This window comes from Neofelis nebulosa, chromosome 1, assembly GCF_028018385.1.
Source record: "Neofelis nebulosa isolate mNeoNeb1 chromosome 1, mNeoNeb1.pri, whole genome shotgun sequence".
In the NCBI taxonomy this organism is placed as follows: Eukaryota; Metazoa; Chordata; class Mammalia; order Carnivora; family Felidae; genus Neofelis; species Neofelis nebulosa.
This window is the reverse complement of record NC_080782.1, coordinates 108,532,503-108,559,396: the sequence shown is the minus strand read 5'-3', so window position 1 is coordinate 108,559,396 and position 26,894 is coordinate 108,532,503. Positions and strand designations below refer to the sequence as shown.

At 35.6% G+C, this 26,894-nt stretch overlaps 1 protein-coding gene across 3 annotated transcripts in view; it reads left to right on the top strand.

Annotated features, from left to right (window-relative positions):
- RNF180 (ring finger protein 180) overlaps positions 1–26,894 on the top strand; it is a 207,369-nt gene that overhangs the window by 123,196 nt on the left and 57,279 nt on the right. For all 3 annotated transcript variants that reach the window (XM_058731426.1, XM_058731442.1, XM_058731433.1), the window contains one exon: positions 18,167–18,392. In XM_058731426.1, coding sequence (XP_058587409.1) covers positions 18,167–18,392 — 226 coding nt within the window. The remainder of the gene's footprint in view (positions 1–18,166; positions 18,393–26,894) is intronic.

Genomic DNA, 26,894 nt, shown 5'->3' with positions numbered 1-26,894 from the left:
CAGGGTTCCTTTTTCTCCACATCCTCACCGACACTTACTTCCTTTTGCTTCTAGATTCTAGTCATTCCAAGTGCTGTGGTATGTCATTGTGGTTGTGATTTGCATTTCCTTGATGATTACTGATGTTGAGCTTCTTTTCATATGTCTGTTGGCAATGTGTATATCCTCTTTGGAAGAATGTCTGTTCAGGTCCTCTTGTCGATTTGTAATCTGATTATTTTGTTTTTTATTGTTGAATTATGTAAGTTCTTTATATATTTTAGCTACTGACCCCTTATCAGATACATCATTTATAAATAACTTCTCCCATTTAGTAGGTTGCCTTTTCATTATGTGGGTGGTTTCCTTCACTGCACAAATGCTTTTTTTTTAATATTGTTATAGTCCCAATAGTTTATTTTTTATTTATTTCCCTTGCCTCAGGAGGCATATGTAGAAAACTGTTGATAAAGCCAATGTATAAGAGATTACTACATATGTTTTCTTCTAAGGGTTTTACATTACATATCTTACATTTAGGTATTTAATGAATTTTGAGGACTTTTTAAAGTTTATTTATTTTGAGAGAGAGAGAGAGAGAGAAAGAGAAGATCACAAGCAGGGGAAGGGCAGAGAGAATCCAAAGTAGGCTCTGTGTTGTCATCTCAGAGCCTGATGCAGGGTTTCAACTCAGGAACCAGGAGACCATGACCTGAGCTGAAATCAAGAGTCAGATGCTTAGCTGACTGAGCCACCCAGGCACACCAGATTTTGAGTTTATTTTTGTGTATGGTGTAAGAAACTGGCCCAGTTTCATTATTTTGTGTCTAGCTGTCCAGTTTTCCCATTACCACTTATTGAAGAGATTATCTTTTCCCACTCTTGCCTCCTTTGTCATAAATTAATTGACCATATAAGCATGAGCTTATTTCTGGGCTCTCTATTTTGTTCCAGTGATCTACCTGTCTGTTTTTTGTGCCAGTACCATTCTGATTTGACTGTTATAGCTTTGTAGTACATCTTGAAATCTGAGATTGTGATACCTCCAGCTTTGTTCTTGTTCAAGATTAGTTTAGCTATTTGGGGTCTTTTGTGGTTTCATACTAACATTAGGATTATTCTATCTGTGAAAAATGCTGTTGATCTTTTTTTTTTCATTTTCAAATTTTTATTTAAATTCTAGTTAGTTAACATACAGTGCAATATTGCTTCCATGAGTAGAAATCAGTGATTCATGTTGATATTCTTCTCATCTATGATCATGGTAGGTCTTTCCATCATCTTCAGTTTCTTTTGTTACTGTTTTACAGATGTCAGAATACTAGTCTTTCACCTCCTTGGTTACATTTATTGCTAAGTATTTTCTTCTCTTTGGCACAATTTTAACTGATATTGTTGAGGGTGCCTGGGTGGCTCAGTCAGTTAGGCATCCAACTTCGGCTCAGGTCATGATCTCATGGTTCATGATTTGAGTCCCACCTTGGGCTCTGTGCTGACAGCTCAGAGCGTGGAGCTGCTTCAGATTCTGTGTTTCCCTCTCTCTCTGCCCCTTCCCTGCTCGCACTTTGTCTCTCTCTCAAAAATAAATAAACTTTTAAAGTATTAAATGAAAAAGTAAGTTAAATTGGTTTTTTTAGTTTCTTTTTCTGTTGCTTTTTTGTTAGTGTTAGAACTGCAGCCAATTTCTATATATTGATTTTGTATCCTACAACTTTATTCAATTCAGTAGTACTTCTCTAGCTTTTTGGTGGGAATCTTGAGGACTTTATACATAGTCTCATGACCTGCAAATACTAAGAGTGTTACTTCTTTATGACCAATTTATAGGCCTTCTATTTATTTTTCTTATCTGCTTCTTATGGCTAGGTCTTCCAATACCATGTTGAATAAAAGTGGTGAATGTAGACAATTTTGTTTTGCTCTGGATCTCAGAGGAAAAGTTCTGTTTTTATCAATGAATATGTTAGCTGTGGTTTTGTCATCTATGGACTTTATTATGTTGAGGTATGTTCCTCTAAACCCACTTTGTTGATACTTATTTTTTTCACGAAGGGAATGTTGAATTTTGTTGAATGCTTTTTATGCATCTACTGAAATGATCATATGACTTTTACTTCTTGTTTTTTTGATGTGGTGTATCATGCTGATTGATTTGCACATATTGAGCCATCCTTGTATCCCTGGAATAAATCCAACTTGATTATGGTGAATGATCCTTTCAGTGTGTTGTTGAATGTAGTTTGTTAATATTTTTTGAAGATATATGCACCTGTATTTATTATGGATATTGGCCTGTAGGTTTTTGTTTGTTTGTTTTTGTTTTTTCTTGTAGTGTCTTTGTCTGGTTTTGGTACAAGAGTAATGCTAGTATTGTAGAATGCATTTGGAAGCTTCCCTTCCTCATCTAGTTTTTGGAAGACATTGAGAAGAATAGGTATTCTTCTTTAAGTGTTCGGTAGAATTCACCATTGTGGGTCTGGACTTGGTTTGTTGGAAGTGTTCTGATTACTGATTCAGTATTGTTATTAGTAATTGGTCTATTCAGATTTTCTTTGTCTTCCTAATTCAGTTTCAAAAGATTGTATGTCTCTAGGAAATTATCGATTTCTTCTAGGTTGTCCAGTTTGTCAGTATATAATTGTTCCTAGTTGTCTCATAATCCTTTGTATTTCTGTAAGTGTTAGTTGCTACTTCTCTTTCACTTCTGTTTTACCTATTTGGGTCCTCTCTTTTTCCTGATGACTCAGCCTCAAGGTTTATCAATTTTCTTTATCTTTTCGAAGAACCAGGTCCTGGTTTTCTTGGTCTGTTCTGTTGTTTTTTATCTCTAATTTATTTATTTCTGCTCTAATCTGTATTATTTTCTTCCTTCTACTAGCTTTGGGCTTTGTTCTTGTTTTTCTAGCTCCTTTAGGTATAAGTTTAAGTTGTTTATTTGATATTTTTCTTGTTGCTTGGGATAAGCCTGTATTGCTATAATCTTCCTTCTTTTTTTTTTTTTTTAAATTTTTTTTTCAACATTTTTTTATTTATTTTTGGGACAGAGAGAGACAGAGCATGAACGGGGGAGGGGCAGAGAGAGAGGGAGACACAGAATCAGAAACAGGCTCCAGGCTCCGAGCCATCAGCCCAGAGCCTGACGCGGGGCTCGAACTCACGGACCGCGAGATCGTGACCTGGCTGAAGTCGGACGCCTAACCGACTGCGCCACCCAGGCGCCCCTATAATCTTCCTTCTTAATACAGCTTTTGCGGGGCGCCTGGGTGGCGCAATCGGTTAAGCGTCCGACTTCAGCCAGGTCACGATCTCGCCGTCCGTGAGTTCGAGCCCCGCGTCAGGCTCTGGGCTGATGGCTCGGAGCCTGGAGCCTGTTTCCCATTCTGTGTCTCCCTCTCTCTCTGCCCCTCCCCCGTTCATGCTCTGTCTCTCTCTGTCCCAAAAATAAATAAAAAACGTTGAAAAAAAAAAATTAAAAAAAAAAATACAGCTTTTGCTGCATCCCAGAGATTTTGGGCTGTTGTGTTCTCATTTTCATTTGCCTCCATGTTTTTGTTTTTGTTTTTTAATTTCCTCTTTGATTCCTTGGTTGACCTGTTTGTTATTTGGTAGCATGTTTTTAGCCTCCATGTATTGATGTTCTATCCTGTTTTTTTTTTTTCCTATAATTGATGTCTAGTTTTATACCGTCATGGTCAGGAAAGATGCATGATATGATTTTAGTCTTTCTGAATTTATTGATACTTGTTTTGTGATCTAACATGGGGTCTATTCTAGAGAAAGTTCCATGTGCAGTTGAAAAGAATGTATATTCTACTTTTTTGGATGGAATGCTCTAAATATATATTTTAAGCTTATCTGTTGCCTTAAAGCCACTGTGACTGATTTTCTGTCTGGATGATCTATCCATTGATGTAAGTGGGGTGTTAAAGTTTCCTACCATTATTAACTACCTTTGTTAATAGTTACTTTATGTATTTAGGTGCACTTATGTTGGGTGCATAGTTGTGTACAATTGTTATATCATTGTGTTGCATCCATCCCTTTATCATTATGTAATGCCCTTTTTTTACTCTTCTTACAGTCTTTGTTGTAATCTATTTTGTCTAATAGAATTATTGCTCTCCCAGCTATTGGTTTTGGATTTTTGGTTTTTTGTTGTTTTTTGTTTGTTTGCTTGTGTGTTTGGCTTTGGCTTTGGTTTGCATGATGAACGTTTTTCCATCCCTTCACTTTCAGTCTATTTGCAACTTTAAGTCTGAAGTGAGTCTGTTGTGGGCAGCATATAATTTTTTTTTATTCATTTCATCTATTGGTACAACTTTCCATGGAGATAAAGGCTGAACCAAGCTGTTGACCTCATATCTTTTAATGATGAATCTCAGACTGTTCTGATTGCCAGGATCAGGAATTTACTTAGAAGCTAAAGTATAAAGAACAAACAAAGCTGGGTTAGAGATGTTTTTGTCCTCAACCCTGCTGGACAGAAACAGTGTGTGTGTGTGTGTGTGTGTGTGTGTGTGTGTGTGTGTGTGTGTTACCTTCCATAAAAACATTATAATAACATACTATACTAATACAAATATTTTTAGATCACCAAACCTTTTTAGGTATTATATGTAATGTTATAATAGCTATGAGCACATTGAGAAGCAGATTAGGGAAAAAAAAACTATTACTTATTTATACAAACGGAAGATGAAACTTAAGTGGTTAGCCTATTATTTTCTAAAGTCATTGATAAAGTGTTACATTTGGTGTGTGCATTGGGAGATGCTTTCATTTAGATAGCATCTTCTGGGAAGGACTCTGGGAAGTAATATGTGAGCTGAGACATAAAGAAATAAGAGAACACCAGCCATTCACAGAGACAAGAGAAGAGAGCACTTGAGGAAGAGCAAATAGCAAGCATGAGATTACGTGAAACAGTTAAAAAGAGAAAGGCAACTGCTCTAAATAGCTAATAACTGGAGCTTATGTAAACAAAACATATAGTTGCATTACTTACAGCCTTTTAATATATTGTTTATTGTGAGATTTAGTATTGTGGGAATTTTTAATCTATCATAGCACATGAGAATGTACAATCATAATTTTAATACCATATAATTAGAAATATTATTTTAAATTAAAAGAAAAATATAAAAGAAAGCATATATAATATCAGAATTTTATTTGAGAAGTGGAGTCATAGGTGATTTATTGCTGATCTATTTGCCATTATTTTACACATTTTCTGCATGTTATTTCCCAACTTCATTTCAAAGAAAGTTCTCAAACATCTTTCATCAAAAACAGCATTATCCTGAATATTGAAATTCAGTTAAATATTGGTGTGTCATGAATATAATTTCTGAAAAGTGAATATATTAGAAAGGTTAAGCATCATATTGCTACCAAAGAATCATCCCTTGCATATTTTGTAAAAACTTCTAATATTAAACATACTCATACTGGTTTTATAAATACATTTAAGGGGCACCCGGATGGCTCAGTTGGTTAAGCATCCAACTCTTGATTTCGGCTGAGGTCATGATCTCACAGGTTCATGAGATCAATCCCCACTTGGGATTCTCTCTCTCCATCTCTTTCTGCTCCACTCATGCTCTCTGTCCCTCTGTCTCTCAAAAATAAAGAAATAAACATTTAAAAAATAAATACATTTAAGAAAATAAGATGGTAGCTATATGTGCATCATGCATGCGTCTCCATACTTCACACCACCTGGAGGTGTTAAGTGGAGAGAGTTCCAAAATTTGTAGACCTCTCAGAACCACCTGCCAACAGTTTCAAAATTGTTTTGTTTGTTTATTCCTAACCAGTGACATTTTTTTAAAATTTTGTGTTTCAGACAAAAAAGTAAAAATAGTTTGGGACATACATTGCCACATTGAATTTGGATCTTTTTACGATTTAATCTCATTTTTATATTTTCTATAGGAAGCATATATTGCTTTTATGTTTATGTTTTTGAATGATTAATGTAAATACTGCCTTAGTTCATTTTTTAACTGAAAAAAATTAAAACATTTTATAAAAACCATAAAAAGCTAAAGACCTTTTAGCCAGTACTCCCAGTCTAAATCATTTTCCATTGCCCACAGAAGGGATCATCCTTAGGAGTTTCTTTTATAAACTTGACCTTGGCCTTTTAAATAAAAAATATATATATTTATGTGTGTGTGTATACATAAATATGTATACATATGTATATGTATTTATGTATATGTATATGTACATATATACATATGTATATGTATATACATATAAATATATATATGATGTGTATGCACATCATACTTATATATGTGTGTATGTACATATATAGAGTAATACATATATAGACATATATATCTAGGAAGATAAATGTCTAGAAATATATATAGAAAGATACATATCTAGAAATATATGTCCATATAAAATATGTGGCATTGTTCTGCCTGTGTTATTTCTGTAAAAGTGGTGTTATGCTGTATTAAATTGTGCCACATTAGTTTGTTCCTGTTGAATCATATTCCATTTCCACATTTTTGTTTGTAATTTTTCTTCTGATATGAATTTTATATACGGTAAAATATACAAATCTTAGATGTTCATTTACTATTTTAACAGATGCACACACCTGTGTTTACAATCTGCACTAAGATGTAGGATATTACATCATTCTGAAACGCTTCCTTGTTCCCCTTCCCCACTAATTTCTCTCTTATGTGCCAGAGGCAAGTAGTATTCTGATTTTTTTCAGTCATAGTGTAATTACACTTATTCTGGAATTGTACAAAAATAGAATTATGTGCTGTGCACTCTTTCATGTAAGGCTTTTTTTTATTAGACAGTATTCTAATAAACATGAACAGTTTTATTCATGATGTTTTATATATAGGTAATTTATTTCTTTTTATTGGTGAATGGTATTCCATTTTAGTATAGGAATATACTAACATACATTTACTTGTGCCACCAACGACTCCAGCAAGAAGATTAATAGCATTTTCTCATGGGGCTTTTCTATTGTCACTGAAGCATCAGATGGAGTGAAGCCCACTTGGTTCTCATGTGTGAACCTGGAAGTGAGAGGGTGTTAATGCCCAGGGGGGCACATTTTGGATCAATAGGAGATGGGCACCAGCAGATAGATTTTTCTCCCTTCATCCTTCAGCAGACTATAGATCACACTATATGTAGTTGGGACACTGTATGTAGTTCAGAGCCCTCTCCTAAGACCGTACTCAATACTAGTTCAGGGCCTACTCAGAAATCTGTCCTCTGATATTTTTTCTTCCTTTATCTTATTTGCTCTCTTTTTCTCTCACAACTGCAGTCTCTAATAAAGTAATAGAAAATAAACTTCTGCCATAGTTTGGATTCTGGATAATCCCAGTTAATGCATCCTGTATGTAGAGGTTGATGTTATTTTTAATCTTTTTCCTTGTGTTCACCTGAAGTGTTTCTGTGGTGTCTTTCTAGTATGGCAAGTACATTTTCTCTTTTACCAATCTTCCTATTCTCTCACTTAAGTCATATTTACTGACCATCTTCTACATGCCGAGCCTTCTTCTAAGTAATGGAATACAGTGGTTAAACATAATGTTCTTGATTCCTTTTTGATGGCCAGAAGTTACATAGAAATGGTTTGAAGGCTATTGATTAGCCATTTCTAGTCACCTCTGTTACCTTGCTTCCATTGTTTTGCTCTGACAATAGCAGAAATAATAGTATTTTTAGAAACATGAATATTGGTATATTTGTAATAATTTTAGATTCAAAGACCTTTATACCTAATGTGACCACAGGCTATTTTAGATTCCTACGACAAGGACTTGGAAGTGGATAATAGATGTTCTGTGGAAAGAATCTGGAGGACACTTTGGTTCACAGGAAGTGCAATCTCTCAAGTTGGCTGAGTGACATATCAGGATTAGCCCCCTGGTACTCATCCCATACTGTTTCCCTTGAATCACTTCAACCCCATTGGAATACATAGTTATGTCTACAAGTGGATGATGGGTGAATTTCCCAATTAAAAATCAGTAAGTTGTTGGCAGAAGATAGGAGTGGATGCTGGAAAGTTTTCCCCAAAAGTGTCCACTAAACCAGACCATATCAGATCTGAATGGTGTGTAGGTATTAGGGGAAGAATAGAGGTAAAGGGATATTTTAGGCAGAAGGAACAGGTTATGCAAAAGTTCCAAAAGCGGTGAGGAATTTGGTATAATTGAGAAAGAGAAAGGATAGGTTTTAGAGGTGTTGTTTAGGGTACTGAGTCAGTTCTTCCCTCAAGCTAGATGTTCTTCTAGATTTTTCAACTGATACCAGCAGATTTCATTTTAATTTTTGAGACACTTTGAATTGGGTTTTCTTTCACTTGTAACAAAAAGATTTCTTACAAGATCTTGACTTAAATGCCACTGCCTCAGAGAAGCCTTTCTGTACCCCAGACTAATTTGAGTTCCTCTGTTTTATGCTTTCTTAGCAACGTTTTATTCTCTTCCACAAGACCAAAAGCTCCATACTATATCCTCAGAGCCTGGGAAAGCGACCGGTACATAGTAGGTGCTCAATAAATATTTGTTGATTGAACACAGAGGTAAAAACCTGAATGAGGAAGTAGCAACAAAAATAAAAGGAATCATGGCTAAGGAAGTACAGGGGAACATTGGAACAGTTGAAGAGCTAAACTTGGCAAGGATTAGATGTGGGAGGTGAGGAGAAGGAATCAGATCTGGGGGAGAAGTGAATTCAAGTTAGAATATATTAAGATTGGAGTCCTAGTATGGTGATTTACAAAAGGCAGTTATAAATTTGTATTTGGAGATTAGAAGAAGGATAATAAGATTAAACCAAGATTTTGGTGGCATCAGCATGAAGGGAATAGATACCGAGGACAGTAAGAAAGGGTAAGTACACCTAGGGAAATAGAAAGTGCAGAAGACAATCTCTGTAAACACCATTACTGAAAGGACATTAGACAGAGAAATGCATATATAAGAGGTAAGTAGCAATAAACAAAATGTGATATACCCATACAATCAACTGTTATTCAGTTATAAAAAGGAATGAAGTGCTGATACATACTATAACAGAGATAATCTTTGAAAACAGTAAGAGAAAGAAGCCAGATACAACAGGACATGTATGATTTTGTTTATATGAAACGTTCAGAACAGGCAAATCTGTAGAGACAGAAAGTAGATTTGTTGTTGCCAAGGGTGGGGTGTGGAAGGAGGGAAGAGGGAAATGGGAAGTGACTGACAATGGGAATGAAATTTCTTTTTGGAGTGATGGAATTGTTTTAATATTAGATGGTGGTAAAAGCTGTACCACCTTATGAATATCCCAAACCCACTGAATTGTATACTTTAAAATGGTGAATTTTAGGGTATGTGAATTATATGTCAAAAAAAGTCAGCAATAGGCAGAAAATATACACAAGACATACTTAGAGAAAAAGGTAGATAAATCAGATGGACAGTTACAGTGAAGCCAGAAAAGACAAAGGGAAGTTCATCCTCCCCACCACCTTTCTGTCTTTCCAACAAAGCAAAATGTCTTCCATAGAATAATTGCATTTTGTAGTCTTTAAGAACATGGTGACCAGTGCCTTTTAACAATGTGGTCGTGTATAAGCAACATAAGCATAAATAAAGATATTATGTCTTAATATTTTCCTCTTGGAGCTAACCATTGAATTGGAATTCCCATTTTTCTTCCCTTAAGTAAACATGGCAGAAGCTTTTACAAATAAAGTGAAAATTTCCCAGAATTACTAATGTGTTAGAAGTATTACAAAGCAAGACAGTCTTCCTTTCAGACAGAATAGTAATATTTTTAGTGTATGTGATTATTAAATTTAAATGTTTATACAAAAATATGCTGCATCATTTATCATTTTATAAAGATCTAATAACTTGTGTAGAACATGTAAAATTTTTAAAATAAGTGCTAGCACATCCTTGGTTTTCAAACCAAAACCAGAAGATATTCTCAAAAAATGACCATCACTACAAAATATTGCAAACATTTTATTTCAAATGCCAAAAATGGGGGTGGTGAGCAATACAACTTATGTAAAGCAAAAGTCATAAGATTTTCTATAAAAAACGGTAAATTTTAGAGCTCATATGTACTCTAAAGATAGCCAGAAATGGCAGAAATATACTCTTTAAATTTTGCTGAGGAAAGGTTTTCATTCTAATTAATTGCTTTTAGCCAAAACCAAACTTATTTGCAAAAATTTATAAATTCTAGCCTGAGCATTTGGAATTATCCGCTGTGAATGTGGATCATTTTCAGTTCTTTCAGGGTAAGGACTGTTTCCTTAATTTTTTACTTTATTTAACTTGATTTTTGTATTTTAGAAGTAAACTGATTATCATTTTGGTTTAATATTCATATTGATTAGGAAAGCAAATAAGTTCTGGAAAGTTGCATTCCCCAGAGCTTTTAATGGGATAAATAGAATTCTTCCAATGGTCAGTATAGAGAAAATGATATTATGTACTTTTTGAGAATTTTTCATTTCATACATTCATCAATAAATACAGTGGAGCCCTGAAGGGATTTTATTTATCAAGCAACATAGTGAATCAACGGTTTCTGAATAACTGTATCTGATGGCCTGGGCAATACTGAGTATTATATTAACCTGCAAACCTACAGAGAAGGATGATGATGAGTGGAAAACAATATTCTCAGCAGTTTTGGTTACCTCCTAGAGGCATGTAAAATCTTCCTTTAGTCTCTTCCTTTCTCTGAGTATGTTAGTAAATTATAGGAATAAATATTGGGAAGTTTCCACTCAAATTTTTGAATTTCACGACCCCAGTCTTCGTCTGAGAAGACGAATTAGGGACCCCATGAATTATGTTTTTTCCTTTACCATGGGTTGTAGGGATTTAGTGTGTTTCTTCTTTTATTTATTTTTTTTAATGTCTTGTAATCTTTATTTTTGAGAGAGAGAGACAGAGTGCGAGCGGGGGAGGGGCAGAGAGAGAGGGAGACAGAGAATACAAAACAGGCTACAGGCTCTGAGCTGTCAGCACAGGGCTTGAAATCAGACTGTGAGATCTTGACCTTAAGCTGAAGTCAGATGCTTAACCGACTGAGCCACCCAGGTGCCCTGTAGTGTGTTTCTCCTTTGATAGCTACTAACTACCGACACATGTACTCAAGACCTTGGGGTGTTATTTTAGATTTTTTTTTTAAGTAAAACAAACACTCAGGCCAGGACAGCTAGATCATTTTGGCATAGATCCTAGAGCTAACTCTAATCTAAAGCTGTATTTCTGTCTTGAAAAGTGATTGATGTAAAAAACAATTCAGATATAGTAATTATCAGTCTATCTAGAATAGCTTATTAATGAGATGTTTTAATTAGTTGAATATTTGTATTAAAGAACACCATATGAATCACCATCAAATAATTTTAATGTAGAAAATACACCTATAGCTCTATTGAAGATCTTTAATCTTTAATCTTTAACCTTTCCTTGATGCTTTAGAGGTCACCTCAGAGTATTATAGTAGCTCTTGCTTTCATTTTTAAAAAAATTTTTTAATGTTTATTTATTTTTTTGGAGAGAAAGAGCACGAGTAGGGGAGGGGCAAAGAGAGAGGGGGAGACAGAATCCGAGGCAGTTTCCAGGCTCTGAGCTGTCAGTGGGGCTCGAACTCATGAGCCATGAGATCGTGACCTGAGCCAAAGTCAGACACTCAACCAGCTGAGTCACCCAGGCGCCCCTCTTGCTTTTCATTTTAAATAAAGTTAGTTATTATCTAATAGAACTTTAAATATTAAGCTGATTGATTTTTATATTGATACTATGATGTATCTAGATGTGGCTTTTTGAAGGAAATGTTAATCTCCCTCTCTCCTTCTTTACAGTGTGCCTTTTTTTTTTTTTTTTTTAGTAGTCCTTAGAGCTTTTATTTCTTTGGATCCCAAATAGATGAGAACTTGCCATAATTTAGACCCTCCTCATTATTTTTTCCCCTAAATTGTCTTGCTTAGTATAATCACTGATGAGATTATTGTCAATATTGCCAATTTACTAAATACTTGCATACTTCAATATAGTATCTACTATAGGCCTACGGCCCAAATCACCTTTGCTTTCTATCTCCTACTATATTAATTCTCATACTTCTGGTCTCAAAATCCCTGTAAAATATTAAAAGTTATTGAGAACCCTAAAGAGCTTTTGCGTATGTGGATTATAAATATTTACCATATTATAAATTAAACAGAAAAAATTTAAATATTAATTCATACAAAGATAATAATAAACCATTATATGTAATCATGACATATATTATGAAAATAATTTAATCAAAACAAAAATTGAGATGAATGGCATTTGTTTCATTCTTTCAAATATCTTTAATATTTGGCCTAATAATCAAAAGATGTATTCTCACGTCTGCTTCTGCATACAATCTGTTGCCATATGCTGTTTTGACTGAAGTATGTGAAGAAAATCCAGCCAGACACATAGTCAGAAAAGGGAATAGTATTATAATAGCTTTTCAAGATGATTTTGGATAGTTGTCTTTGATACTATACCAAAACTTGACAAGTGCTAGATTATTAAAGTCTATTACAATATGAAATCTGACACTTGATGTGAATGTTAAATACTCTGTTACATTAAAATCCGTTAGTCTGTTTTTACACTTTGAGTGGTTCATTTTCTCATGCATAATTTTGTAATATCATGTATGCATCATTTTATAATATCCTGCATTAGACATTTGGAAACTCCTGGTTCACTGAATTACCTTGCTCTCCTAACTGTTGTCATATTTCATTAAGCACTAGCAAAAAAACTGCTAATACCATCTTTTCAGAAAAGTCTGTAAATACTGGGAAACTATAAGTATATAGAAGTTTTAAAAAATTTTGATTTTGTTGCTTGAAAGCTAAAATTTTATCATTTTATTTGGTGACAGACACTATTTGTTTGCCTTGAAGTGACAGATTTGCTTTGTTCATTTTTGTGAAAATGTCTGCCAAATAACCAATTCTGAATACTCAGTTTTCCTGGCCATTGTTCATTACATAAAGATGATATTTTTCCATGGAAAAACCAGCTAGTTCATCTCACAACTAAAACATTAACAAAGGTTCTTTTTCTTAAAAATAACCATTATGCTTTGGAATGCAACAGAAATGCATTCTGTGTACTTCCTGTTTCTCTCACATGGAGTATTATAAGATAAATATTCAATTAGTCAAAGTTAATCTTTTTCCTTCTTCATCAAGAGCATTCTGGGTTTTTTTAATTTTTAATTTTTTTTTATTTTTGAGAGAGAGAAAGCATAAGCAGGGGAGGGGCAGAGAGGAAAACAGAATCAGAAGCAGGCTCCAGGCTCTAAGCTGTCAGCATAGGGCCCAATACGGGACTCGAACCCATGGACTGCCAGACCATGACCTGAGCCGAAGTCAAATGCTTAACCGAGTGAGCCACCCAGGCACCCCAAGGGCATTCTTAGCAGAAATTGACTTTTGGTTTTTTTTCTGTCTCTGCATGTGGTGGAATACACATACACATACACACACACACACACACACACACACACACACACTAAAATTAGGTATATATTTTAACTTACTGAAATTGTATTCATTGCTTCCTTTGGAGACAATTTTAAGTAAAATAAAATTATAATATTAACGTCAACTTATACTTTTAAATAAAGTAGAATTATAAAAAAATATATCTTTAAAAAGAATAAATATGGGGGCGCCTGGGTGGCGCAGTCAGTTAAGCGTCCGACTTCAGCCAGGTCACGATCTCGCGGTCCGTGAGTTTGAGCCCCGCGTCAGGCTCAGGGCCGATGGCTCGGAGCCTGGAGCCTGTTTCCGATTCTGTGTCTCCCTCTCTCTCTGCCCCTCCCCCGTTCATGCTCTGTCTCTCTCTGTCCCAAAAATAAATTTAAAAAAAAAAAAAAAAAAAAAAAAAACGTTGAAAAATAGAATAAATATGTAACACTGCTGGAAAATAAGACTGCATAACTTGAATGGGCCACAACATTTCAGGAATATCTAAGGGTAGAAGGCAATTTGAATTTATTTAGAAATGAAGCAAATTAATTGTTTTTTTTAAAGGCCAGGGAATAAACTGATATAGAATTAAGAGCAGTTCTCATTAGAGACCTGGAGTAACTTCAAGATCAATTAGAAGGAGCCTCGAATGCATATCGGTAGGTGAAAGAAGCTAGTCTGAAAAGACTACATACTGTGTAACTCCTATTATATGATTTTCTGGAAAAGGAAAACTATATACAGACAGATCAGTAGTTGACAGGGGTTGGGGAAGAGGTAAAATGGTTGAATAAGTGGAGCACAGGGGATTTCATTTAATAGTGCAATGAAACTATTCTATATGATACTACAATTGTGGATACCTGACATTATCTATTTGTTAAAATCCATAGAATGTACAAAACCAAGAATAAACCCTAATGCAAACTATGGGACTCAGTTAATAGTAATGTATCAATATTGGTTATTAACTTTAAAAATGTACCATAATAATGGTAACAAAAGGTTAAACTGTGTGTGTGTGTGTGTGTGTGTGTGTGTGTGTGTGTGTGTGTAAGGAGGTATGGGGGGGATTGTCTTTTTTCTGTACAATTTTTCTGTAAACATAAAACCACTCAAAAAAGCCAATATTTAATAATAAATATGATTGAATACAGTGACAGCAGCAAACATTTACATTCCAGGTATTGTTCGGAATGTTTTATATACATATTAACTCTTTCTTCAACAACTGTGAGCTCGGTACTGTTAGTATCTCCACCTTAGAAATGAGAAAAGTGATACTCCAGGGAGTTAAGTAATTTGCATAAGGTCACACAGGCAATAGTGTCAGAGCCCAAACAGGCTCTGGAGTCTTGCTCCTATTCACTGCCCTACTAGCACCTATTAAAAAATAGTAAGTTAGAGGAATAAGGCCAAATATAGCTGTAATCACAATATTGTAAATGAGCTAAATGGCACTGCTGCTTTGTTATTACTAATAAAAACTCTTGGTCTGTTAATTTTTATGCTAGTTTTTTCATGAATTTTTTTGAAGCTTATTGCTTTATATTATTTAGCAGTTTATTTTCTCCTCTTCTGAGACTGGAAGCCCCTGGAAAGGAATGTGAGAGACTGAGTGTGTTTGTTCTTTGTAGGACAGTTTCCATGGGGTCAAAAGTAGTTGTACATTGGGCACCTATTATATTCATCTGCTAATTTTGATAACAATGCCTTGAAATTTTACTTCCCTGTAGATCCTAACTAAATTTGTCTTTTTCTTTAAACCTACGTCATAATCGTCACCAGCTAACATTTATTATTTGCTAGTATGTTTTGAAGTACACTGACTCACCTAAGAGTGTGGTAGTGAAGAGCACTGCCCTAGGTCCATATACTGGCTTTTTTCAAATGCCAGCTTCACCACTAGAGTTAGTGAGCTCTCAATTTCTCAGTTTTCTTTATTCTAAAAGATGATGATAGTAATAGTACCTGCTTCATAGGGGTTTTGTGTTAAGGAAATTAGTTAATGTATACAACTTTAATTCTCTTATTTCTAAGCCTCAAAGAATTTCATGGGGAGCATAAGATAAATGGTGAGCTCCATGACAGGTGTACTGTGTAAGAGTGGCCATTTTATGCTGTGCTCATGTCGTTTGGGTTTATAAATAGGTATTTCTCTTAAAATCTATCGCCTCTTCACATCCATTTGCTTTTAGATCTAATCATAAAAACTCCACAGAGGAAAATCAGGATCTCTGTCATACCAATGCTTGTTTGTTTATCTCATCTCCTGTCACTATTTTTCTGAATGAATATCATGTTTTAACCGTACTTTCTAGGAGGTGTTTCAGAACCCATGCTGCTCTGGCCTTCGGTGTTTCTGTGGATGACTCTCATTTGTCTGTGTTCCTTAGAGTAGCTACAAACGTGTTGTGATCGTTGTACAATGAGAGACGCATAAACCCACACTACACTGCACTTCAGGTTTGATTGGCTTTTTAAGTAACTACATCATACACTGAGCTTAGTTAAGTCAGTTAAAATCCAGATAAAATCCCTAGCTCTTCTTCACATAAATTGCTTTAGCTAAATTTTATTCATTGTATAGGTGTGCCGTTTCTTTTAGAGTCTTCAATTAGGAATTTATATGTATCTGTTAAATTCAATCTTGATTTCAGCCCAGCTACCTATTGAGACTTTTTAAAAATCTTGACTCTGCCAACTGGTTTAGCCTAGTGTACATTTTTATATTATTTGCTAATGGCATACCTTATTCCAGAAAGGATTTTGGTCCTTAATTAGCCAGCTATCTTTCCTGTCCCCTTCCTTACATTTCTGATAAGCATTTCTGGGGTCTTCATCTATGACCATTGAAATATTGAGGAGACAAATATGAGTTCTTAGACATACCTATTAAAAACCTCTTTCTCTGTTGGCAGTGATCCATTAATGAGTATTAATTTCTAAAATATAATTTTTCAACTAACTGGAATTTAAATAAAAACTTAAAAAATGTAACTCTCCATCCAACAGCAAATTTACTATTATACAACCCTCCATTGCTGCAGTTTGGAGAAATACCCACTGGTATTCTATCCTTGAGATAATTTGTTTGTCTTTTTGTATAACAGTATTTATTACCAGACAGGTACAGTTTTCTGGATTAATGAAAACTTTAAACCTTTTTAACTCCCTAAAACGTAGTGAATTTTATATACGTTATTTCTGTTTTGAGGATTGATTCACTTAGATCAAATAATAGATGAATAGTTCCAACCTCATTTTCTATTTTCAAACTCACATCAAGTTTATTTGCAAAATATTGTGTTTTTAAAGAGCAAAGCTTTTATTTCCTTGCGTATTTTAATGTGGTCTAGTTACTTTTGTTGGATATGTAAAGTACTTTATAGAAATAAAATTCTGCACAAATATTTGGGTCACAATTTGAAATGCTTCAAGAGGTTCCACAAATGATGGGGTTTTTTTATGCCATGGGTTTCTTTAAGGTTAATTAGTTCAAATCTCAAGGCACAGTCCTGAGAGTATAATGCAAGCAGAATAAGCTGGCATTATGAAATAAAATTTAGGTAAGTCAGCATCTAGGTCCATAGATGTTTTTATCTGGGGTGCCCATTTCACTACTAATCATTTGCTTATACCTTTCATTTTGCAAATATATTTTCAGTTTGGGAAAGAATATTCATGTATCAAAAATGAACAAAAAATTATGGATTCTGTTGCCTTTCCTACAGATTTTTCTTTATTATTGTGCAGGTCCTAGCTGCAAGCTTTCTTTTGGAGAGAGACTTTTACTTCATGTCCTGTTTTAAACTTTGTTTATGTTATATGGGATTTCACAGAATGCTTGATATCTAGTGGATTACCTCATTTAATCCTCACGTCATCCTCACAGATGGGGAAATCGTGAGCCTAAGTAACAGGCATTCTGTTACCAGGCCTCACGCTGCTAACCTCTGAGCTGCCTCTTTCCTAACTACTCTTTCTTAACTATTCTTTTTTGGGAGGAGGGAAGGGACTCATCCCATTTCTCAGCTACAAGGCTGATCCCCAAATTGCTACAAGTCTCTTTGCCTTGTCTATTTCCTGACATCTGTTAGTCTTTGGCCGTTTCTTGGCCTTGGGGTCCACGAAGGGACAAAGTGTGGAGTAGATAGTGCATGCCTGGTCTGGGGATGAAGCATATATGGTATCCTCTTGCCCTTTTTATCATATGCAGATGCCCATATAAGGCTCTATAACCTTGTGACAATCACTTTATTTGCTGTGGTGGGAGTGGGATCAATGGGGAATCTGTAGTCCTGGGACTAGTATACCTGACACATACTTAACTAGTACTGGTTAAATAGAGATAGGGGTTACTTCAGTATGTTTGGGCAGATTTTAGCATTTAGTATTATATAAAAATACGAAAATACTTTTTAAAAGAATAATTAAGACTTCTGGATTTTTCGTGTGCGTTTTGAGTTTCTTGTCACTTTGCAAGATAGCCTTTCTATCACTTGAAATATGTCACAGAAAGAGATATTATGTGCTTCTCATAAATATTTTTATTCATTTTAACAAAATGTAAAGGCAGTCTCTCTTTCTCAAGGAAACCAATCTCATACTGAACTGAGCGAAATTATTTTTGCTTATGTTTTACAGACTTTGAATAATGAGATGAGTACAGATGATGACAATGAATATGCAGAAGAAAAGGAAAGTTACATCTGTGCAGTATGCCTGGATGTTTATTTCAACCCATACATGTGTTACCCTTGCCACCATATCTTCTGTGAGCCCTGCTTACGGACTCTTGCCAAAGACAATCCTGCAAGCACTCCCTGCCCGTTGTGCCGGACAATTATTTCCAGAGTCTTTTTCCAGACAGGTAACTGTTCTCTTTCACTAACATGATTGCCTGATTGTTCTGACTACAGCTTTGTTCTCATTCTTAAGGTACTTTATAAATGATTATAGAACATTATTGAAAATCATATACAGGATGATTTCTTATTCTCTACTTTATAAAACAGTGCTTGCCCAACTCATAGAACTGTGTGAAAATCATAGAATCCTAGATGAAAAGAAGTTCTCATGTCTAATCTCCTACTTTATGCTGAGATCTTTTCTAAGATATTCTAACCAGTTGTTCGGTCTTGGCTTGGACATTTCTTTTTTTTTTTTTTAATTTTTTTTTAATGTTTATTTATTTCTGAGACAGAGAGAGAGCATGAGTAGGGGACGGGCAGACAGAGAAGGAGACACAGAATCAGAAGCAGGCTTCAGGCTCTGAGCTGTCAGCACAGAGCCTGACGCAGGGCTCGAACTCACAAACCGTGAGATCATGACCTGAGCCGAAGTCGGTCGCCCAAACCGACTGAGCCACCCTGGTGCCCCTTGGCTTGGACATTGCTAATGGCAAGGGCATTTCATTAAAACTTGAAGCAGCCCTGTTGATTATTTATTCCTCATATCTGCCTTTTACTGCTACTCATTCTTTGGCCCTTGTTATTTCGTCTGGAGTCTTTGAGAATAATTCTGTAAATATCTGATGAAAACTCATGCCTTTCCCCCTACCCTCCATGTCTTTTCAACATCCTTTTTCTTAAGGTTTTTCTTCTTGAATGAGAAGAAGTAAAATTGGAGCAAGGATTTGTTTAACTAATTATCAGTAAAGATGAAATATAATTTTTAAAACATACTAATGGAGGGGCGCCTGAGCGGCTCAGTCATGTAAGTGTCCAACTTCGATTCAGGGCATGATCTCTCATTTCATGAGTGTGAGCCCCGCATCGGGCTCTGTGCTGACAGCTCGGAGCCTGGAGCCTGCTTCAGATTCTGTCTCCCTCTCTCTCTGCCCCATTCCCTGCTCGCACTCTGTGTCTCTCTTGCTCTTTGTCTCTCAAAAATAAATAAACACATTACAAAAACATACTAATGGAGACAGGAAAAACTAATGAATGTGGAACGTAGAGAATTGCTAAGGAAAAAGGGAAGAAGGACAGAAGTAAGTAGAGCTAACATTTATGCAGGGCACTACTCTGTGCCACCCATCACAGGAAAAAATGCATCTCCATGTTCTGCAGGTGAGGGTGGATGAACAGATACACAAGCCAGATGATGCTACATAGTAACTATAATTAGGGGAAGTATTTGGTTTTAAATATTCTGCCACCTGAGTTAAAATAAAAGTAAGGACACAATTAAATGATTCTCATGATTCATTAAAAGAAGTATCCCACTTCCCAAGAGTAAGCAAAGGTTTTTCTGGCGCTTGAAAGGGAATTTTTTATGTGATTTCTCTTCCAGGGCATACTAAGAAGTGGAGTAGGCAGTGTCCTCAAAAACATCTTCAGAGCAAGTGGCATATCAGGTTTCCTGACATCTTCTGGTATACTTTGATAAAAGCTCAGGAAATACCAGAGTATAAATTAGGGAAAGTGACATTGCTGGTAGCCAAAACGTTATGGTCTAATTTTCTTATAGAAATAACTTTTTAAATTATAGAAGTAATACAATTTCATTATGGGAAAAATCAGAACATCCAATTAAAGTTCTAAGCTCAAAATCCTCTATAGTCCTAACATTTAAAGACCACAGTGAGTGAGTATACTTCCAGAATATTTTACATACATGTACTTAATTATTTTTCTTACAGAAAAAAATGTGACTATATTGTACGTAAGGCTTTTAACCTGCTTGGATTTTACTTAAAACTCTTGTGATTATATCATGATCTACTTAAACTACCAATATTATGGGACATTTAGTTATTTGTCATTTACTTAATTGCTGATATATGGAGATAAATATTTGCACACATCTCTGAGCATTTCTTTGCAAGGGATTTCAAGAAGTAGAACTGGTAGTTAAAGCTGTTGTGTGTTTTAAAGCTTTGTGTATGTTGCCAAACTGTGCTCAAAAACTGTTATAAGCAGTATTATACAAGAGCTTATTTTCTCCACATTCAGGGCATTTGTTTTTCTTGGCCATGACCTTTGCTGATTTTTCTTATGGTTTGTTCATCTTTTTCTTGCTTATTAAGAAGATTTTTTTTTAAATTAGTATCAGCTTTTGTCCTATGGGGTAAATCATTTTCCTGTTTTGTCATTTGTATTTTAGTTATGTTTGTATTTTATGGATGTGCAGAACTTTTATGTGGTCTCATGTAGTAACATAGGTCTTTAATATTTCTAATTTTAAAGTTAGGAATTAAAAGGCCTTACCCATTAACTACAGAATTATATAAAAATTCTCTTTATCCACATTTATTTTAGGTTTCCATTTTGTCCTCCTATCCCATATTTAACTCCATTTAGCATCTTGTATGATGCATGGTTTGAGTAAGAATGGAGTACTTTTGGGGTACCTGGGTAACTCATTTGGTTGAACATCTGACTTTTTTTTTGGCTCAGGTCATGATCTCATGGGATCTCAAGCCCTGCATTGGGCTCCAAGGCAACAGGGGGAGCCTGCTTGGGATTCTCTTTCTCTCCCTCCCTCTCTGCCTTTCTCCTGCTTATGCAAGCTCTCTCAAACAAACAAACAAACAAACATTAAAAAAAAAAAAAAAAAGAACGGAGTCCATTTTCTTCCATATCCTTAGACATTTATCCTAGTATCATTTGCTGAACAATCCTTTTTTCCTATTGTAGTTAAATTGTCATTCTTTAAAAAGTAATAATAATTACTACAATGTAAGTGTGTTTCTTGACACCTTTTTCTTTTCCATTCATATTTCTATCTTGCCCTATACCTCTTAAAATTATTCTAGACTGTGTTTTAATAACTCACAAGTGAATTAAAATTATAAGTTATTTGGAGATAATTCATAGTTTTTAATTGACATTTATATAATATTGGGTGATTGTTACTGGATATCATCTTAATAAATTTCTGCAATTTCCTTCCTAAAGGCTTTGCACAATTCTTATTAGTTTTCTGCCTGTATATTTTTTGTTGTTGCTATTGTAAATGAATTTTTTTTCCTCTTCTGGTTTCAAATGCTTTTGGTGATACTTTGGAGAAGTTAGTTTACAGTCTTAGAGTATTCTCTTAACCTTACTGAACCCTGACAGTTACTTATTAAGTGAATGAATACTCTCAGTTACTTAATGTCAGCATTTCAGTTGCGAACAAAACGGGATAATTACTGTCAAAGGTCAGAGTGGGAAAGCTGTCATTTCCTAAAGGAACTCAAGATACTTGGCCAATGTTTCAGGGGTTGGTTCTAACCTAATTCTGTTATAGTAACTCAGTGGATAGAGATAATAATGAAATTCCCCCCAGATTTATTCCATAGACTGTACCTCAGCAAAATGATTTTAAACTTGTACTGTAACATTCACTGGTTAGGCAATTGTGCTTAAATTAACAGTATTGGATGTGATCTTGATAAAGTAGTTAACACATGAGAAGTTGGGAAGAGGAAGTGGGAAAGTATAAGTAGAAGAAAGGGTAGAAGGAGTTGATACCTATTTTTTTAAGGTAAGTCAAGATATACTGTTGAAAGTTGATCGAAAAAAAGTTGTAGCAGACACTCTTGGTTGCTAATTAGTACCCATTACATCCTTCTTTTCTAATATAACTCTGAGTTTTATTCTCAAGTATTCAACTCTCCTAGACCAGGTGGCTCCTGGGTAGCAGACCCCATCCTTGGCTTCCTTTGCCAGTGATTGGTTTACAAATCTGCATGTGGTCCAGTTTTGACCAATGACATGAGAAGAAAGTTTGTATTTACTCTTAAGACATGAGATAGAAAAGCCATTCTCTCTCCCATTGGACATAAACAAGAAAGTGTGTAACAGAGATAGTTTTTGGCAGCCATCTTATGAATAAGTGGGGAACCCGCTTGGTACAAAGCCTTTATTTTTGAGAGCACAACGAAGGAAAGAAAAGAACATGAGGTCTTGGGGTGCCTGGGTGGCTCAGTCGGTTAGGCGTCCGACTTCGGCTCAGGTCACGATCTCGCCGTCTGTGAGTTCGAGCCCCACGTTGGGCTCTGTCTGTGCTGACAGCTCAGGGCCTGGAGCCTGCTTTGGATTCTGTATCTCTCTCTCTCTCTCTCTCTCCCCTCCCCTGCTCATGCTCTGTCTCTCTCTGTCTCAAAAATAAATAAAAACATTAAAAAAAAGATTTTTTTTTTTAAAAAGACAAGAACATGAGTTCTTGATAACCTCATTTAACCACTGAGTCAGCCAGCTTTGAAGCCCACACTACCTTTGGATTTCCTGTTCCATTAAATATTAAATTTACTAATTAACTAATACAGTTTGAGTAAATTTTCTGTTAGTTTCAACCAAGAGCATCCTAACCAATAAAAGCATACTAATAAAAGGTAGTCAATAAGGAAACTAAAAATGATATGATTCACAAAATTTTGACAGGTTAAAAGATAGTTTAAAAAGACTTGGGGCGCCTGGGTGGCGCAGTCGGTTAAGCGTCCGACTTCAGCCAGGTCACGATCTCGCGGTCCGTGAGTTCGAGCCCCGCGTCAGGCTCTGGGCTGATGGCTCGGAGCCTGGAGCCTGTTTACGATTCTGTGTCTCCCTCTCTCTCTGCCCCTCCCCCGTTCATGCTCTGTCTCTCTCTGTCCCAAAAATAAATAAAAAATGTTGAAAAAAAAAATTTTTAAAAAAAAGATAGTTTAAAAAGACTTAAATCCTCTTGGAAGGACATCAATAATATTTAAAGATAATAAATAGTAAAGAGGTTTCTGGAATGGTTGCATGAGAGGCTCAATCTTTACTCCAGTAAAACAGCTATTTAACTGATACCACTATACCACTATTCTTGTAAAAGGTTGTACCATCAAGACCTTGTAGCATTTGGATATCCACGTGCAAAAGAAGGGTGACTTTGGAGCCACACCTTACACTGTTTACACATACACAAACATACACACACACACACACACACACACGCACACATGCTAATTAAAATGGAACAAAGACCTAAATGTAAGAGATAAGAATATAAACCTCTTAGAGAAAACATAGGTGTAAAACATTTTGAAATTGGATTAGGCAATGGGTTCTTAAATGTTGCACCTAAAACACAACCAAAGAAAAAAACAGATAAATTAGACTTTATCAAAGTTGAAAGCTTGTGTGCCTCAAAGGGTATGATAATCAAAAAGATAGTAATAAATGTTGACAAGGATATGGAGAAATTGAGACTCATATATATGTTTGTTAAAATATAATAAGTCACTTTGGGAAACAGTAGGATAAGTCCGGACATGGCAGATTCTAAGTTTGCTTAGGAGACTGGGAAAGTTCTGGTGTGTCCCAAATTATTTAGAGTCCTTTTGTCTTGAAGGTGAGAACGACACCAGTGTAAGCAGGTTTAATCCTTTCAGACCAAGAGCTCCCACATCAGCATCCCAACTCTAGGTCTCTACAGGGAGGTGCTACATGCCACATAAGAGGATCTACAGGCCACCTAAAATCAGCAGGCCAAAGACAGGAAAAGGCCATGGTATATAAGCATTATGTGGGGTAGGAGTCATCCAGGTGAGAGAGGAGAAATCCCTTAGCCAAGGATATCATGGGAAGGTGTCCTATTTTCTTGAATTGACTATCTGACTGAAGCCTTCAAACCAAGCGTGTCACTTCCCCTATTGTGGACTGACACTGAATGATCTTCCTGTAGGCAGTCCTACTACAGACCCAGTATCCATTGATCCAGGATCCCAACCCATGGTTATATAGTAGATGGGAGTGTCCCAGGTATTGCAAAGCGTGCCACAGAGTGAGTGTATCCTACTTCCCAACTGTGAAATGACTCACTGCTGTCCCCCCTCCCCATTCAGATGCACTCAAACCTCAACAAGAATGATTTCCACTCTTGTTCCACCATTTTCCTCCATTCAAACTCCATCTCCATTTTAACCACACAACCCCATACCCACTACTCTTGTGCCTTTACCGGGCAGAACTAGGTGATGATGAGCAGATATCCCAGTGAACTCCACTGGAAATAGGAAAAGGAAATACGTAAGTCTTTACCTTATGTATAGAAGTCCCTAACTAAATAAGGAAATGACATTTAAGCTAATCTAGAATTTTAAGCATGGAAGAGGCCTGTGATGTTTTCACCAGGGATATTTTGGCTGACCCAATAAATGGGGGATGTTACTGGCATCTAGTCACTAGGGACAGGGATGACAGATATCCTAGAGTGTTTGGGCCAGTTCTGCACAGTGAAGAATTATTCTGTGTTCTGTCTGATTTCCTCATGTCCTGCTGGGATTTGTCCAGGACAGATAACTCATCCCAAAAAATATTGCACTTCCTCTTTTTATCTACTGTGACAGTCTATAATTAATTGGTCATGGTCTGTTGTCCCTATTAAGAGCATTTCACCCTTTCTCTTATTCTCTACCACTAAGTCTGGTCTGTTAATTCTTATGCTAATAATGGTTTCGTTCTTGTGTCCATCCATGCCTCTTTTGTTTTTCTGTTCATTTTGTACAGAATAGTCACTAAGCCTGAAATCCAAACTCATTCTTTCTATCAGTAAGAGTACCTAATTTTGTCTTCCAGTGCAGTCATTCTCAAGCTTTAATTTGTGTATTATTTCTATTATAAAAAAAGAAATATCAAAGTAAGCATAATATTTAGAGCAGTGTTTCTCAAACTGTGTCAGTGAAAACCCACAAACTGTCTTAAAATCTTCAGGGATTAAAAGGCAATGCTTACTTTGCACCTGTGTAAGAGGGGCAAGAAAGTGCCATTTGCCAGGGGCCTTAACTTTCCTGGTGAAACTCATTTTGTACCCCTGTGGTACCACCTTTACAATTTTTACTGTATCTGTGTACCACCTGAATTATTTTTTTAAGAAGTTTCCTCATATCAACACACCTTTTTTCTTAAATACTTATATTAGCTTCATCTTAGCAATGTATTTGTGAATGTATGTGTTTGATGCTCTACTTAATATACTTTTTTTTTCTAATGTACATTAAATAGGTAACTTTTAAATGTTTAAACATTTTCATTCAGTATCACCCAAAATCATTTCACATGTTGCTAGTGTTTTGCAAACCAACTCTTGAACACCAATGACTTATTCTTACAGAGGTTAATCTCCAGAAAACAAAAACAAAAACAGGAACGCTTAAATAGTCCCTGGGGATTGGGAGGGGAGGTAGAAATAAGAAGGAGTAGAACAGATCATTGTCATTTTGTTTTTTGTTTCATTTTGCCCTTCTATGCTGTTGGATTTTTTAAACCAGAGCTATATGTGACTTTGACAGTTTTAAAAGTAATAAACTGCATCATTGGCTATGATGTGGTGCACAGGGAAGATGGAATTTCTGTCTTTCTTCCTTTTTTTTCTTCCTTCCTTCCTTCCTTCCTTCCTTCCTTCCTTCCTTCCTTCCTTTCTCTCTCTCTCTTTCTTTCTTTCTTTCTTTCTTTCTTTCTTTCTTTCTTTCTTTCTTTCTTTCTTTCTTTCTTTCTTTCTTTCTTTTTCTTTCTTTTAAATATAATTTATTGTCAGACTGTTTTCCATACAACACCCAGTGCTCATCCCAACAAGTGCCTCTACAATGCCCATCACCCACTTTCCCGTCTCCCCCGCCCCCCGTCAGCCCTCAGTTTGTTCTCAGTATTTAAGAGTCTTTTTTCACACAGAAGACAGAATTACAGATTCTTCGAAGGCAAGGATGGATGCTGTGATAACCTTTTGAGGATCTAGTAATATATCCCTATCCCTAGGATTTCAAAAGCCTTTTTCTAAATCTTGAAATGTAACTTTACATACAAAATAATAACAGGATGCATCATCACAGTATAAAGTACTTAACATTTTGTCTTTATCTTAGCAAGAGCTCAGTAAATATTGTGGGTAAACTGGGCTTAATTTAATAGATTACCTCTTAGTCTTATAATTCCTCTAGCAGAGGGTAAACTAGCTATTCTTGGGTGATGAAACAGTTACTGATATGATTCTTGAGTGCTCCAAAGTCATTAAAGGACATCAGTAAGTATAAAGTGATCACAACTGCTTGAGGTGAAAGCTTGGATAAATGCTCTCCCCTGAGAAAGTCATAATAGTAGCAGATTTCTCCTGGGCCTGAAGGGTTAAAAGTGATGATAATTACTTTTTCATTATTCTGGTATAAAATTATGAGAACAAAATATTGTAGCAAATACTAAATGGACTCACTAAATTAAAATGGATAAGTCATTAATTATGGCTTACCTAGATATTAAAATAGGAACTCCTAAATATTAACCTCAGTTCAACATAAATTGTATAATTATAATGATTCACAAATTGTAAAATCTGTAACTCCATTTTAACACTATCATATTTAGAATTTTGGGTTTGGTTTTGTCCCTGTTCTATATGCCTCTGTCATCATGCTGCATATTTAGCTGGA